Raw genomic sequence first — 14,481 nt, 5'->3', positions numbered from 1 at the left:
TAGAGCAAACAGGCCAGCATAACATAATTGAGCATATGACATCATTTAGTTGTCTATCTGCCGATGACCATGTATTACAATTTATTATTACAACATTAGAAGTGATCGTGTATTGAATCATACAGAAGCAAAGCTGTGAATTATGGCTGTCTACTAATTAATCATGATAGAAGATTTGATTTTGTTCCCCTCTATTTTTGGATGTATTATCTTCAAATATCTTGGCCCGGAATTTGCTGTCAGCGGCGAAGTAAAGGCGTTCGCCACTGGCCCCGCAGTACGCTTCGCACAAAGATCTCATGATCTCTGTGTCGAGAAGTTTGGGTTTTCTGATGTTCAATTCAAATCAAGGAGTTTAGTGGGGATCCCCTTGTGTGAGCTGCTGTGAAGTCAACAAGCTGTCTAAGCAGCCAATCAAAATGCAGAATTCTCACAGACAGCGAACAAGGAAGTGGGGTAAGGTCTTAAAATTCAAACTTTTAAAAAATGTTAGAGAGAGCAAAACAAAGATTGCAGCTCTCATATGGGGGAACGACAAACCTGAAATAACGATAAACAAACTTTAAACATTTTAAATTTTTATTAAAATGGATAAATTTCACACTGCACAAAATTAAAATTCATTTTTCAGGCCCATAGCCTTTGTTTAGCAATCAATAAGCTGTTAAAACCCCAGTTACACCCAATCCCTTTGGGTCTAACTTTCAGTGGGAAATTTAACAACGTACTTACTGTGGAAGAGCTAAAGTTTTTGTCAGTTTCCTTGATTTGAGTGATTCCACTGATTGCCAGTTCTGTGGCAGGGGGAGGTGGGGGCACAGCACAGTGCAGCCAGTGTCGGACAGTGAATGACAGACCGCAGCTTCAGGATTTCCACATGCGGCTGCATACGTGCCAAATCCCGAACGCTGCCAGTTCGCCGTCATCCTGACTGCAAATTCCAGGCCCTGATGTTCTACTCACATTTAAATTGGGCGAGAGGCAAAAATTGCAACTACATTGTACAACAGTTTCCATTGTTCTCTTGCAGTGGGCTGCCTGCTTGTGTTTGTACTGCTGTCTATGATATTATTTAGATACATTGTGACTGTAAACAGCTGCTCCACATTCCAGTAGAACACTCCAACCAGCTGATGGCATAACACGGAACCTTTATTGTAAACTCAAAGACAAATCAGTGGGCTTCACACAAACCTTACATACTTCAGCATATTTCATCAAAACCAATGTACAGTATAAATGTCAGTTTCAATTTGTGGCTTATACTGCCTACTTATACTCGCCTCATACTGCACACACAGGCAGACAGCAGGTCTAATTGCCTTTCTCGGCACATGTAGGAGGCAGAAGAGAGGGGTATCAGAAGCACTACATATTTTGCTAAGTCCTGTTTTAGTATCGCATGTGCAGCATGAAAGTCAGTAGGTTATATTAACACTGATACCATCACATGACTTTATGTAACAAGCACCGGTATTACTAAATGGAAATTATTTGATTTTATTATTGGACCACAGCCTTTGTTATAGATTTAACAGTTACTTTGAGTGCGGTGGGATGTGGAATGTAATGAGTTTATGAACATTATGAAGCATGTGATCCTTAGGCTCCCGTAACATTGGGTGAGTTATTTTGCATATCCCACCTCCATTAGTTACAGAGTTACAATTTTTTATGTACACTAGCAGATTTCACATTAAGTCAGCAGATATATTATTTTATTAAGTGAGTGGGCAAACATTTGGCAGATGGAATATAATGTGGGAAAGTGCGAGGTTATCCACTTTGGCAGGAAAAATAAAAAAGCTAATTATTATTTAAATGGAGAGAGACTACAAAATGCTACAGTTCAGAGGTACCTGGGGGTCCTTGTGCATGAAACACAAAAAGTTAGCATGCAGGTACAGCAAGTAATCAAAAAGACAAATGGCATGTTGGCCTTTATTGCAAGGGGGTTGGAATATAAAAGCAGGGAAGTCCTGCTACAACTGTACGGGATATTGGTGAGACCACACCTTAAGTACTGCGTACAGTTTTGGTCTCCTTATTTAAGGAAGGATATACTTGCATTGGAGACAGTTCAGAGACGATTCACTTGGTTGATTCCTGAGATGAGGGGGTTGACTTATGAAGAAAGGTTGAGCAGGCTGGGCCTATACTCATTGGAATTTAGAAGAATGAGAGGTGATCTTATTGAAACATATAAGATACTGAGGGGGCTCGACAAGGTAGATGCAGAGAGGATGTTTGCACTCGTGGGGATATCTAGAACTCGGGGGCACAGTTTTAGAATAAAGGGTCGCCCTTTTAGAACTGACATTAGGAGGAATTTCTTCCCTCAGAGGGTCGTAAATCTGTGGAATTCTCTGCCCCAGAGAGCCGTGGAGGCTGGGTCATAAAATACATTTAAGGTGGAGATAGACAGATTTTTGCAAGATAAGGAAGTGAAGGGTTATGGGGAGTGGGCAGGGAAGTGGCTTTGAGCCCAAGATCAGCCATGATCTTATTGAATGGCGGAGCAGGCTCGAGGGGCCAACTGGCCTATTCCTGCTCCTATTTCTTATGTTCTTATGTTCTTATAGGAGCATTATGTAATGCATTATGGATTATTCTTGTGCTAAGGTAGAGCTGTGTGTAATTGCCATCTCCCTTTAATGCTACAGGTCTACTTACTGTGAACAGATATTTTCTAAGATCGATTGGAGGATAATTGCTATTGGGTACACCCTGAGGTCAATTAGAGACTAATTGTGCCAAATATTTTTATGTTTGTAAATCCTATCTTCTCCATGTGGCCAAAAGAAACCAGCAAGAAATGACTGAAAACTGGCTTTCTTTCTCTTTTTTATACTTTTTAAACTGTGACACAAAAATTTGCATTTGTAACAAGGTGTGATCCTGAAGTATGATGGACAAGCATGAAAACTTATATATACACACATACAGATTTCTCCCAGATACCCATGATGTCTGTCCATCCAGGCATTGTGTTCTGCCCTAAGGCAAGTCTTAACTCAAGTCTCGTAAATGAGATTCTTGAGCCACCTTACTAGGGAAGAATAGCTGAGGTGGTTTATTGATTCCTACTTCATGGTTTTTTTAATTGTTCGGCATACCTTCTCCTAGGAAGGACTACAACCAAGGCCTCACCTACCATTTACAATGGGGTGGGGCGGGGGGGCACCCACACCGAACGCAAGTACCCCTGTTGAACATCAATCCAGTGTTCAGAGCCGATGTTCCAGTCTACGCTTGCTGGAGTAGGGCCCAAATCCAACCCTTCTAATTCAGAGGTAGGAATATTGACACTGAACCAGTGGTCTCTCCGTCTGGATGTGATTACCCCACTGGATGTCAACCCAGTATTTACAGACCATATTCCAGTCTCCCCTCACTAGGGCTGTCTGAAGTGGGGCTTGAACCTTTCAGCTCATGACTCAGAAGCAGGACTGCTACCACTTAGCCCAAAGCTCACTGCTCCTATGGAGTTGCACAAGATAAATCAGAAGATGCACTGTTTTATAAGGACAGGAATATTACACTAGGTAAACCATAATTATAATTATAAGAACATAAGAAATAGGAGCAGGAGTAGGCCATTTGGCCCTTCGAGCCTGCTCCGCCATTCAACAAGATCATGGCTGATCTTCTACCTCAACTCCACCTTCCCGAACTATCTCCATATCCCTTAATTTCCTGAGTTCCCAAACATGTATCAACCTCTGTCTTGCATATACTCAACAACTGAGCATCCACAGCTCTCTGTGGTAGAGAATTCCAAAGATTCACAACCCTTTGAGTGAAGAAATTTCTCCTCATCTCAGTCTTAAATGGCCGACCACTTATTCTGAGACTGTGACCCCGTGTTCTAGATTCCCCATCCAGGGGAAACATTTTCTCAGCATTAACCCTGTCAAGCCCCTTAAGAATTTTGTGTGTTTCAATGAGATCACCTCTCATTCCTCTAAACTCTAGGGAATATAGGCCTAGTCTACTCAATCTCTCCTCATAGGACAATCCCCTCATCCCAGGAACCAGTCTGGTGAACCTTCGTGCACTCCCTCCAAGGCAAGTACATCTCTCCTTAGGTAAGGAGATCAGAACTGTACACTGCTAATGGGTAGGTTTTTGTCCCATTAAGGCTACAAGGTAGAATTGCTCTGCATTCTTGAAATGAACGCTCAGGTCAATTACAGATCAGTGTGCAAATTAGAAACATAGCTTTGTTCGTGTAAAAAACAATTAAGAATCTACAGGCATTCTGGCACCAATATTAACTGTGATACAGAAATTTGCATTTGACAGTGTGTGACATCTGGAGTGCCGATGGACTGTTCATAATATATTATTTACAGATATATATTAAATTCTTGAGATTACGGGGGGAATTTTGCCAGCCCTGGGGAGGCGGGTATGGAGGCGGGACTGCCGGGAAAATGGCAGAAACCCGCCTCCGTGCCATCTTCCCGGGAGGTGGGTCCCCGACTCGCGCAGGGACCCATCTCCTCGAGGCGTGAAGGGAATTACAGCCAATTAACTGCCTGGTAACAGGTAGTTAACAGACAGTTAAGAGGTTTATCCCCATTTTACCCACACAAGTGCGGGTTTCCCGACGGCTGCGAACCTCACCAGGGTCAGCGAGGTGAGCAGTGGGTCTGCGGGGGTGAGAGGGGTCGAAACGTTCGCTGTGGAGGTGAGTGATGGGTGCAAGTGTGGAGAGGTAAGTATGGGAGGTGAGTGTAAAGTGTTAGAAAAAAGTTTACTAACCTTTGCTCTTTCCTGCAGGCTTCAAGCCTTGGGGATCCGGAGGCTCCTCATCTCAATGGCAGAGATGACAGAATGGCTGCTGCATTCTCAGATGCAGCAGCCATCTGATTTCTGCTAAAGGAAGAGGTTTGATGAGTTTTCAGTACAAGGGCTCACCATAGAACAGAGATTGTCAGTGTTTGACAGCTTCTCAAAGCTGTCAAATGCTGACATTTCATCTGTTAAAAATGACGTCCTCTGTCACCGGCTTTCCCTTAATTGGCCGGCTAAGCCTGCAGGGCGGGCTTAACAAGGTCAATCAAGGGAAAATAGCGTGGGTTGGTTGGCCGTCGTTGGGGGCGGGACTGAAACCTGACAACCAGCAGTCCCGTCCCCAATGCATCCCCATTGAGAAAATCCAGCCCTACCTATTGGTTACATTTATTTCCTGTTGATAATGATTTTGTGACATGGGAAATGCCTACAAGTGATGGCTAAAGTGTAATGATAATGGCTACTTGAATTACTTTTAACGGGTAACACTGTAGGGTTTCTATTTTTCCTAGCCCTCGTGATATGCTGCCATTAGTCACCCAGGTCTGCCCACCATTTTGACCTGTTACAACAAACATAGCTAAAAGACAATGGGGGAAAAATTCCCCAAGAGGGCCGTTTGGGGCGCTAAGTGAAAAATGTTTGGAAAGTTAGCGCCAGGCACTAACGTTTCAAACATTTGTTAAATCCCCTCTTTTTGCTCCAAGAGGGAAGTGGAGCACTAAATCAAGCACTCCACTTGCCTCTTAGAGCACAAGAGGCGGGGAATGTCCCGATCCTGGGCGATGTGCTCAGCAGCACCACAAGTGGCCATGCTGCCACATTGCAGGGGCTCTTCCCTGCATTAAAGTGAAGGGTCCCACGCTGCGAGCTCCGCAGGTTTCATTGTAGATTTCTGGGCTACCAGGGAGCGGGAGTGCCGGGCTGAGCAATCGCGGCACTGACACCGCGACCAGTGGCCGAAAATAAAAAAATGTAAAAATCGGCATTTTCCTTTGTCTGGCCGCCCACCGCGTCTGTAAGTTGCGCCCCGCGATCGGCCGGCCTCACTATTCGCGACCCCTGCAGCAGTCAGCAACATCGCCCGGCGCTGCTGTGGGGTGCGAGTGCAAAATTTTCTACCAGGGCGCTGCACCTGGAGATGACATCATAATCTCCAGGCGCTGAAGCTCGGGGCGATACCCGGTAGCGCCACCGCTAACCTCCTGCGGGAGGCGCGGTTATCACCTCGGGAGGGGTGGGCAAAAAGCTCCTCCCACCAGAGACACAAACAAGGGGAATTTCGCCCCCAGTACTATCTCCTAGAGTTAAGGCTGAATGCAATATTCAGGTCAGGCAAACTTAGAGATCAGGAAGATAACTAGACCCAGGTGATCGAGAAGGAGGAGGCAGATGAGAGGCAGGAAGGGTGGGGGAGAGGCAGAGTGGAGGGGAAGGGGAAAGTGAAAATGGGAGAGGGGAAAGGGAGAGACGGAAGGGAAGAAGTGTAGGAGGACAGGGAGGAAGAGGAGGTGGAGGAGACAGATGAATTGTGGGTGAGGTGGGAGTATGAAAGACAAGGTAGCTACCTCAGCAGAGGGGGAGGGGCGGTGGGGGGCAGCAAACCCTGCCAGTGGGGGAAAGGAGGACATTCTGGAAAGCTACTCTTTCTTCTTCCAGGGCAGGATTATCAGATCAGCAGGGAGTAACTTCCCTTTCACTCTCGCAGGCCTCGATTTTCATCTCAGGACTGTGGGTGGTGGGGAGTGGGAAGTTGGGCGAGGGGAGGGGGGGGGAACCAGAATCCATGAGAATGTGTGGTGACATGCTCGGGAAGCATGTGATTCTTCAGCTCCTGGGTTACATTTTCCAGGGGGTGCAATATTAAAAGCGGATAACAATTTCAGATTGCACAGTAGCTGCTAACAAGGGCAGAGCGAGGATGGCGGGGGAGTAAGTATCGAGATCCCACAGGAGGGGCGGGAGAGGAAACAACAATCTGTTATGATGAAGGAAAATCATGGCCCAAAACCATCTTTTTGGGGAGAGAGTAGAGAGAGAGAGAACTTCAATCAATGATGTCCACAGCAAATCTATCCTTCAGCTCCAGCAAAATGAATCAGCCAGATCAGGACAGTTATACAATACAGGAGGAAATCGGTGGATAGCACATGACTGGCAAAACAGTACACTTCATACACAAATGGTCTGTGTGTGTGTGATATGTAGGGAACATGTTTTCATTCAAAGACAGCTGAGCTGCAGATTAAGCAACTGTGGAGAATGTGGGAGTAAGGGTAACCTTTTCAATAAGCTGATTGATAGGTGGGTCAGTTTGTTTCTAATTCTAGCAGAATTGAGTCCCATTTCAGTAATACATATTTAGATTTCAGGTTTTTTTTTTGCATGAAATTATTATCTTTCAGCCACATGTTGATGTCCTGTCTTACTCACAATCACATTTATGCGCTGACACCCAGTGGCTTTGTTGTGGAATTGCAAGATGACTTTCAAGCCCAAAACACAATGGCCCAGAAATTCAGGTCGGTGGCTTCCCGTGGGTGCAAGCCCCCGGCTTGCGCGCCGGCCGTTGAGCTGTGGGCCCACATGGAATTCCGATCCTGGGCTTGCTCCAGCTGCCGGCGCGCAGTGCTTGCGTATCCCAGGGGCGCAGTTAGTTCGATGCGGCCCCTGGGATCACGTGGGCCATGGGTAGTCAATCGGAGCAGGGAATGCTCCATTCATACGATTGACAGGAAGAGCTGTCAAAACTTATAAATACTACGGCCCCAAAACATCACTAAATCTTCAAATAAATTTTAAAAAAACATCACATTTTTTAAATAAACTATAAATTACATAAAATAACTATTTTAAACAATAATTTAAATTTTTGAAAAAAATAATTTTATTTTCTAACGGGGCTAAAAATAAACTTACCTTGCTTTAAAGTATTTAAAAATAATAAACCTGTGGAAAAAATGTTTTAATTTTAATTAATTCAGCACTTACCTTGTAAAAAGCAGGCCTTATGCCTGCTTTTTATGTGTAAATTCTGCAGACTTACCCTCCCGGGAAAACCTGCAAAAAAAACCTAAGTTCGATGCGCACGCGCAGCCTCTCCCATGCACGTGTTCGAACTCTGAACCCCTTCATTCAGGGGAACGGAAGTGCCGGTTTCCCGCACATGCGCAGTGCATGCAGGAAACCGGCACTTCCATTGGGCTTACGGGTGAGTACCCAGCGCGTACTCACCCGTGGAGACCCGAATTTCTGGGCCAAAATACCAGAGACGGGCTTTACACCTACCATTACCGTGACAGATTAATAAACACTGTCCATGCCCGTTGCAGTGCCACCTACAGGCGTAACAGGTACTGCAGGTACATCTCAACATTTTAAAATGGGTTTTCACATTGGCAAAAGTCTGATATCAGCGTTTTCAATGCATTTAAGTTGGTATACATATATGAACAGATTTGCAAGTTCCACCCCAAGATAGCACAAAAAAAGTGGAAAGCTTTAGACTCTTTCAGCAAATGGGAGCCAAAAGTGAATAAATTTAATAGGTTTCACCAAAAAATGCACCATATTGAAAAAAAAAATTATTAGCATTAGACTGAAAGGGGATGCAATATTAAAAGCGGATAACAATTTCAGGTACCACTGTACTCTAAATATTAAGATTTGAGTAAAGCATATTTTTTATTAATCTGTTTATTTACAAATATGGGAACATAACTTCTATGAACTTTTTCCTTCGCAGGTTCATTGTTTCCCTCTTTGAGACCAACAGAAACTGTCTTCAAGGTAATGTTTTGGCTGGGTTACTCTAACAGTTGCGTAAACCCCATTATTTACTCTTGCTCCAGTAAAGAATTCAAAAGAGCTTTTATCCGGATTCTGAAATGCCAGTGTCACCGCAGAAAGCGACCGGTCTGGCGGGTTTACAATTACAACTGGAAAATGAATTCTCTCGATCAGCAGAGAAAAGACTCGGCGGATGGAGGCTCCGTCATGTTCAATGGCAGCGACAGGAGGTCGCCATTGAGCCCCAATCCCTGTCTCGGTGACAAGACTGGGCCGCAGAGCATGGAAATGTGCAGCCTGCGGGGCTGGAGGCTGTTCTCTTCCTTTCGCCGCTCTTCCTTCCAGGCCAATGGTCCAAAAGAAAAATGCGAGTTTCCTGGAAAGATCATCAACGGAGAGTACGGAATCTGTACTCGTTCAACCATCCATACAAAGAGAACCATGACTTTTGGACATCAAGAAATGTCTGAGGAATTTCAACAGAATGTTCCTCTTAAAATGACTCATAATGTACCAGAAACAAATATTTAAACAAGAACCAAGACTTCTAATTGTAAAGACCTGTGAAAATGCTGTGTTGGTGTATGCTATATTGTTTACAAAAGTATAAATGCATGTAATATTATAATTGCTACATAAATGTTTTACTCTCATTTCTGTATGTGTAATAATTTATTGTTTCAGATGTATATTATGTTATATCCTCAGGAAGATGTCTACTGGCTACAATGCAGTTCACACTTCAACTAAAATGTTTTGTTTGCATTTAAAGGGTCAGTGATTTGACAACTGTTTCACTCCATGTTAAATAAAACAGTGTTTCACATAAAATAATTTGTTTCCTTAAAAATAGAAAAAGAAACTTAACCATTTGGGAATGGATGCAATTGGGATGAAAAAAAGGCTTTTGAAGAGAGGTGACTAACCAGTGTTCTACCTCAAAAAAAAATACTTCTGTGTAGCAAGATTGTATTGGACCATGAAGTGGAATGGCCTGTTTCATTTTCACGTGCCCTCCTTCCATCAAATCAGTTTGAATTTCTCCAGGAGCAGCACTGTATTATAGTTCTTTGAGGAATTGACATGTGCTGTGGATAAAGGGGAACTGGTGGATGTACTGTACTTAGATTTCAAGAAGGCATTTGATAAGGTGCCACATCAAAGGTTATTGCGGAAAATAACAGCTCATGGTGTAGGGGGTAACATATTGGCATGGATAGAAGATTGGCTAGCTAACAGGAAACAGAGAGTAGGCATAAATGGGTCATTTTCTGATTGGCAAGATGTAAGGAGTGCTGTGCCACAGGGATCAGTGCTGGGGCCACAACTTTTTACAATTTATATAAATGACTTGGATGAAGGGACCGAAGGTATGGTTGCTAAATTTGCTGATGACACAAAGATACAGGAAACTTTGTGTTATCCAGAGGCTAAATGTCCGGCAAGCTCAAGCCACCGGCAAAAATCAGGAGCCGTTTCGTTAGGTTTTTTTTCTTTTCGTTGCTTTTTTCTCTCAACAGTCAAGCTCTGCAAGGTCTCGCTGAAGCTGTTGCTAAGCTACAGAGACGCTACAGAGATGCTTGCAAGGTACGGCCGACTGTTTAGAAGCTGTTGCTAAGCAACAGGGTTTGTTGCCAGATACGGAGCTCAAAATCTCCGTATGTTTCAACATTAGCGCTGGTTTGTCCGGCAGTTTTGATGGGACGGCAACAGCTCGGTCCCGTCGGTGCCGGATAGCACAAAGTTTCCTGTAGATAGGAAAATAAATTGTGAAGAGGACAAAAGGAGGCTACAAAGGGATATAGGTAGGTTAAGTGAGTGGGCAAAGATCTGGTAAATGGAGTATAATGTGGGAAAATGTGAAGTTGTCCATTTTGGCAGGAAGAATAAAAAAGAAGCATATTATCTAAATGGTCAGAGATTGCGGAGCTCTGAGATGCAGAGGGATCTGGGTGTGCTAGTGCATGAATCGCAAAAGGTTACTATGCAGGTACAGCAAGTAATTATGAAAGCTAATAGAATGTTATCATTTATTGCGAGGGGAATTGAATACAAAAGTAGGGAGGTTATGCTTCAGTTATACAGGGCATTGGTGAGACCACATCTGGAGTACTGTGTACAGTATTGGTCTCCTTATTTAAAGAAGAATGTAAATGCATTGGAAGCAGTTCAGAAAAGGTTTACTAGACTAATACCTGGAATGGGCAGGTTGTCTTATGAGGAAAGGTTGGACAGGCTAGGCTTGTATCCGATGGAGTTTAGAAGAGTAAGAGGTGACTTGATTGAAACATATAAGATCCTAAGGGGTCTGGACAGGGTGGATTTGGAGAGGATGTTTCCTCTTGTGGGAGAATCTAGAACCAGGGTTTAAAAAACTTATGTTTAAAAATAAGGGGTCGCCCATTTAAGACAGAGATGAGAATTTTTTTCTCACAGAGGGTCATGAGTCTTTGGAACTCTTCTTCAGAGGACGGTGGAAGCAGAGTCTTTGAATATTTTTAAGGCAGAGGTAGATAGATTCTTGGTGAGCAAGGGGGTGAAAAGTTATCGGGGGTAGGCGGGAATGTGGAGTAATCAGATCAGCCATGATCTTATTGAATGGCGGAGCAGGCTCGAAGGGCCGAGTGGCCTACTCCTGCTCCTAATTCGTATGTTTGTATAGCAGATGGTGGTGAATGGAGACCAGGCCAGAAGGGAGGGAAAGGCACTGGATCACCTCCAGCCACAGTTCCCAGTAGTTGGCTGCTGATTGTTAATAGCAGAGGCTGGAGAGAGAAGACAGCTTACCTGTCCCATCATTTTGATCAGGGAGTGGAGAACCAAGGAAAGGGAGGATTCAAAATAGCTTAAAAATGAGAACAATAATAAAGTTTTTTTTACCATTAATTTTACAGGAGACTCATCATAATAATAAAATATGGCAAGCTGTGTTTATGATGCATCACTTTTTGTCTGAAAATCTTTAAAGAAATACTTTAAAAAGTAGTGTTCCTCCAAAATGAATGATCAACTTTATTTGATTTAACTGTCACCCACTTACGTTAGACATGCTCTGTCAACTGTTACTATCCAGTTATCGAGACAAGAAGATCAATGAAGAAAGAAGTAAGTTGGCAAGAAGGAGACTTTTATAATCCACAAATTGTTTGGCAAATCCCCATATAGCTTGCAAAAGCGAAAGGATTTGCATGTATGGGGGCGATTTTCCCAAACCCGAGGACGCAATTTTGCCGGAGGCGGGTTTAATAGGTGCGATTCGGTCCCGCCTCCATCAGTCGGGAGAGGTAGTTAAGACCTTTAAATAGTCGTTAAAGGCCTCTATAATCCTATTTTGACAGGCCTTTGTTATTTTGCCACATTTTGTGCGTGTTGCACGACCCTCCTAAACCATGCCAGCTAATCCTGGCGGGTTGACAAGTGGGTGGCCTCCTCACAGCTGCAGCTCCACCATTAAAACAGAGCTTTCATCAGGGAGCAGTTGCAGGTGACAGAACTTTTGTTCTACAGGTCTTTCAGCACTTTTAGCAGGCCTACCGAAGTCAGAGGTGCTGCAGCTTCTATCTCTCAACTGTGGAACCTCCTTGGAAGACCCTCTCCCCGCTTGGACTGAGCGCTTCCCCAATGGAGGTATCTGCCAGCAGCATGGGAACCATTCATTTCCTTTCATCATGGACCTCAGATTCGGATGAGGACCAGCAACAGCAGAACCAGGCAGCTCAGCAGCAGGAGCGCCAACCTCATGTTCATCCATCTGATGCTGTACAGGGCAAAAGGCGCCAGCGCATGGAAGCATGTTGCTGCAGGAGATACCCCCCTCTCAAGGTTTACAGAGGATGAGCTACCTCAACATGACTGAGCAGCAGTGCCAAAGGAGGCTGAGACTTTCGTGAGAGGTTGTCGGAGACATCTGCGCAATGCTGCAGCAAGACCTGGGGCCCAGAGGAGCGGGTGGACACCCCTTACCAGTGGCTGTCAAAGTCACGACCAAACTCAACTTTTTTGCCTCAGGCTCCTTCCAGGGAACATCAGCGGCATCTCCCAGTCGGCCGCCCACAGTTGCATCATGCAGGTTACCGATGCCCTTTTTGCAATGGTCCACAATTACATCCACTTCTCAAGGGATCAAGCAAGTATAACCACGCGTTCAGTTGGCTTTTCAAATATGGCAGGCTTGCCAATGGTGCAGGGTGTCATAAACTGCACACATGTGGCCCTTAGGGCACCCCATCAAAACCCAGCTATTTTTGTCAACCACAAGGGCTTCCACTCCCTCAATGTACAGCTGGTGTGTAACCACAAGAAGGAGATTTTGCATGTTTGCACCAAGTTCTGTGGTAGTTGCCATGACTCGTTCATCCTGCAGAACTCTAGTGTTCCTCCGCTCTTCAATCTGCCAAACCAACTTAACGGATGGCTTCTTGGTGACAAGGGCTACCCACTGAAGAAATGGCTAATGACGCCGATCAGGAGGCCAGCTAACAAGGCTGAGGAGCGCTACAACGCCAGCCACACTTCAGCCAGGTCCACCATCGAACAAACCATTGGCTTGCTGAAGATGCGATTCCGATGCCTTGACAGATCAGGTGGAGCCCTGCAGTATTCAGCAGCCAGGGTCTCCAGAATGGTCGTCGTCTGCTGTGCACTGCACAACATGGCACAGTGTCATGGCTTGCAGCTTCCTGATGAGAAAGCGGCTCAGTTCAGAGCCTCCTCAGATGAGGAGGAGGAAGAGGAGGACTGAGCGGCGGCGCATCTACCAGCAGCAGCGGCAGCACGCGAGCACATGGCTGCCCATGATGCAAGGGATGCACCCATCCAGGCCAGATTTGCATAGGTTACCCATTGTGGCACATGTGCTTGGCTCCTTCTTAACACATGATAGACAATGGACATGACTCTCTGGCCTCCTTTCACTCTGACCACCAACATGATCACGCAAGTGTCGCGGAGCTCACAATGTGGAGCTGCCTAAGCCGAAATAACAGGTGCCATCACACCAACAGTTTGCCATCACCTAATTTTAATACATTCACACAGGGATGGCATTTCATCAATAAACAGAAACAATCACCCAATCTGCACACAGATCTGGAGGTTATAGCCCTTGCCAGCTGGGCCCACACAGCCTTGGTTTCTTTGGGCGGCCTCTTCCTCCCAGATCAGGGGAAGGGCACCTCCCTGCTAGCTCTCACCCCCTCAACCAGCATACCCAGCACTTCATCCGAGAACCTCGGGGAGGCCCTTGCCTTGGAGCTGGCCATTCGTCTCTGTGATGAAAGTTTGGAGGAGGTGCAGCATCGACCAAAAACCAGTGGAATGAGCCAAGGCAGCAAGCAGCCCTTAAATGAAGCTGGATAAGTGACGTCAGCAAAGGCGAGTTTCAGTCCCAAAAGCTAATTGGCCCAGGGGAACCCACACCTCTGAAAGTAACTGCCCAATTAGGGGAAAATCGCAAATTTTTCCCTCCGACAGTGGAGGCGGGTTTGGAACCCAACCAAACCGAAACCCACCTCCAATGGGAAAATCACGCCCTATATGTCGGTAAAGTTTATAGTATGAGCACATCTGGGAGCAGTGGTGCATGAAAAATATCCCTCTGAGTGACAGTGTGCTCAATTACTCAAATGCTACAGGCTGAGGTACAAGTGAACTATGAGGTCAATCAAATCATAAGTGGTGCACCATTCCATGTAGCTCTGCTCCTCATATCATTTATTCCACATGCTTTCTTTTCGGCTGAGGTTATACCAGTCCGAAACCAGTAGCTACAGAGTGCAAAGCAGTCAACAAGACCTTTCTTATATTATTATACTAGCTGGGGAGCCCCGCGTTGCGAGGGCAATTTTGGGGCGCTTGGTCTCCCTGCCCCTGTGTGTCCCCCCTCTCCCTGTC

The 14,481-nt window shown here is 45.2% G+C and overlaps 1 protein-coding gene across 3 annotated transcripts in view; it reads left to right on the top strand.

Moving 5' to 3' along the window:
- LOC147113959 (alpha-1A adrenergic receptor-like) overlaps positions 1-9,423 on the top strand; it is a 56,167-nt gene extending 46,744 nt beyond the window's left edge. The window contains exons 1-2 of one of the 3 annotated variants that reach the window (XR_015079322.1): positions 6,594-8,439; positions 8,546-8,668. Coding sequence is in view for 1 of the 3 variants with exons in the window: in XM_085995417.1 (XP_085851543.1) it covers positions 8,546-9,120 (575 nt within the window). In the remaining 2 variants the exon portion in view is untranslated. Of the gene's footprint in view, positions 1-6,593; positions 8,440-8,545 lie in introns of those variants that run through there. The other 2 variants (XR_015079323.1, XM_085995417.1) reach the window with 2 other exon arrangements.
- Positions 9,424-14,481: the final 5,058 nt, after the last annotated feature.

The sequence above is a fragment of the Somniosus microcephalus genome, chromosome 8 (assembly GCF_052327205.1).
Source record: "Somniosus microcephalus isolate GS21.2 chromosome 8, FLI_Smic_1.0, whole genome shotgun sequence".
Lineage (NCBI taxonomy): Eukaryota > Metazoa > Chordata > Chondrichthyes > Squaliformes > Somniosidae > Somniosus > Somniosus microcephalus.
Note: the sequence above shows the minus strand (reverse complement) of the source record. Positions and strands in the feature narration are given on the sequence as shown.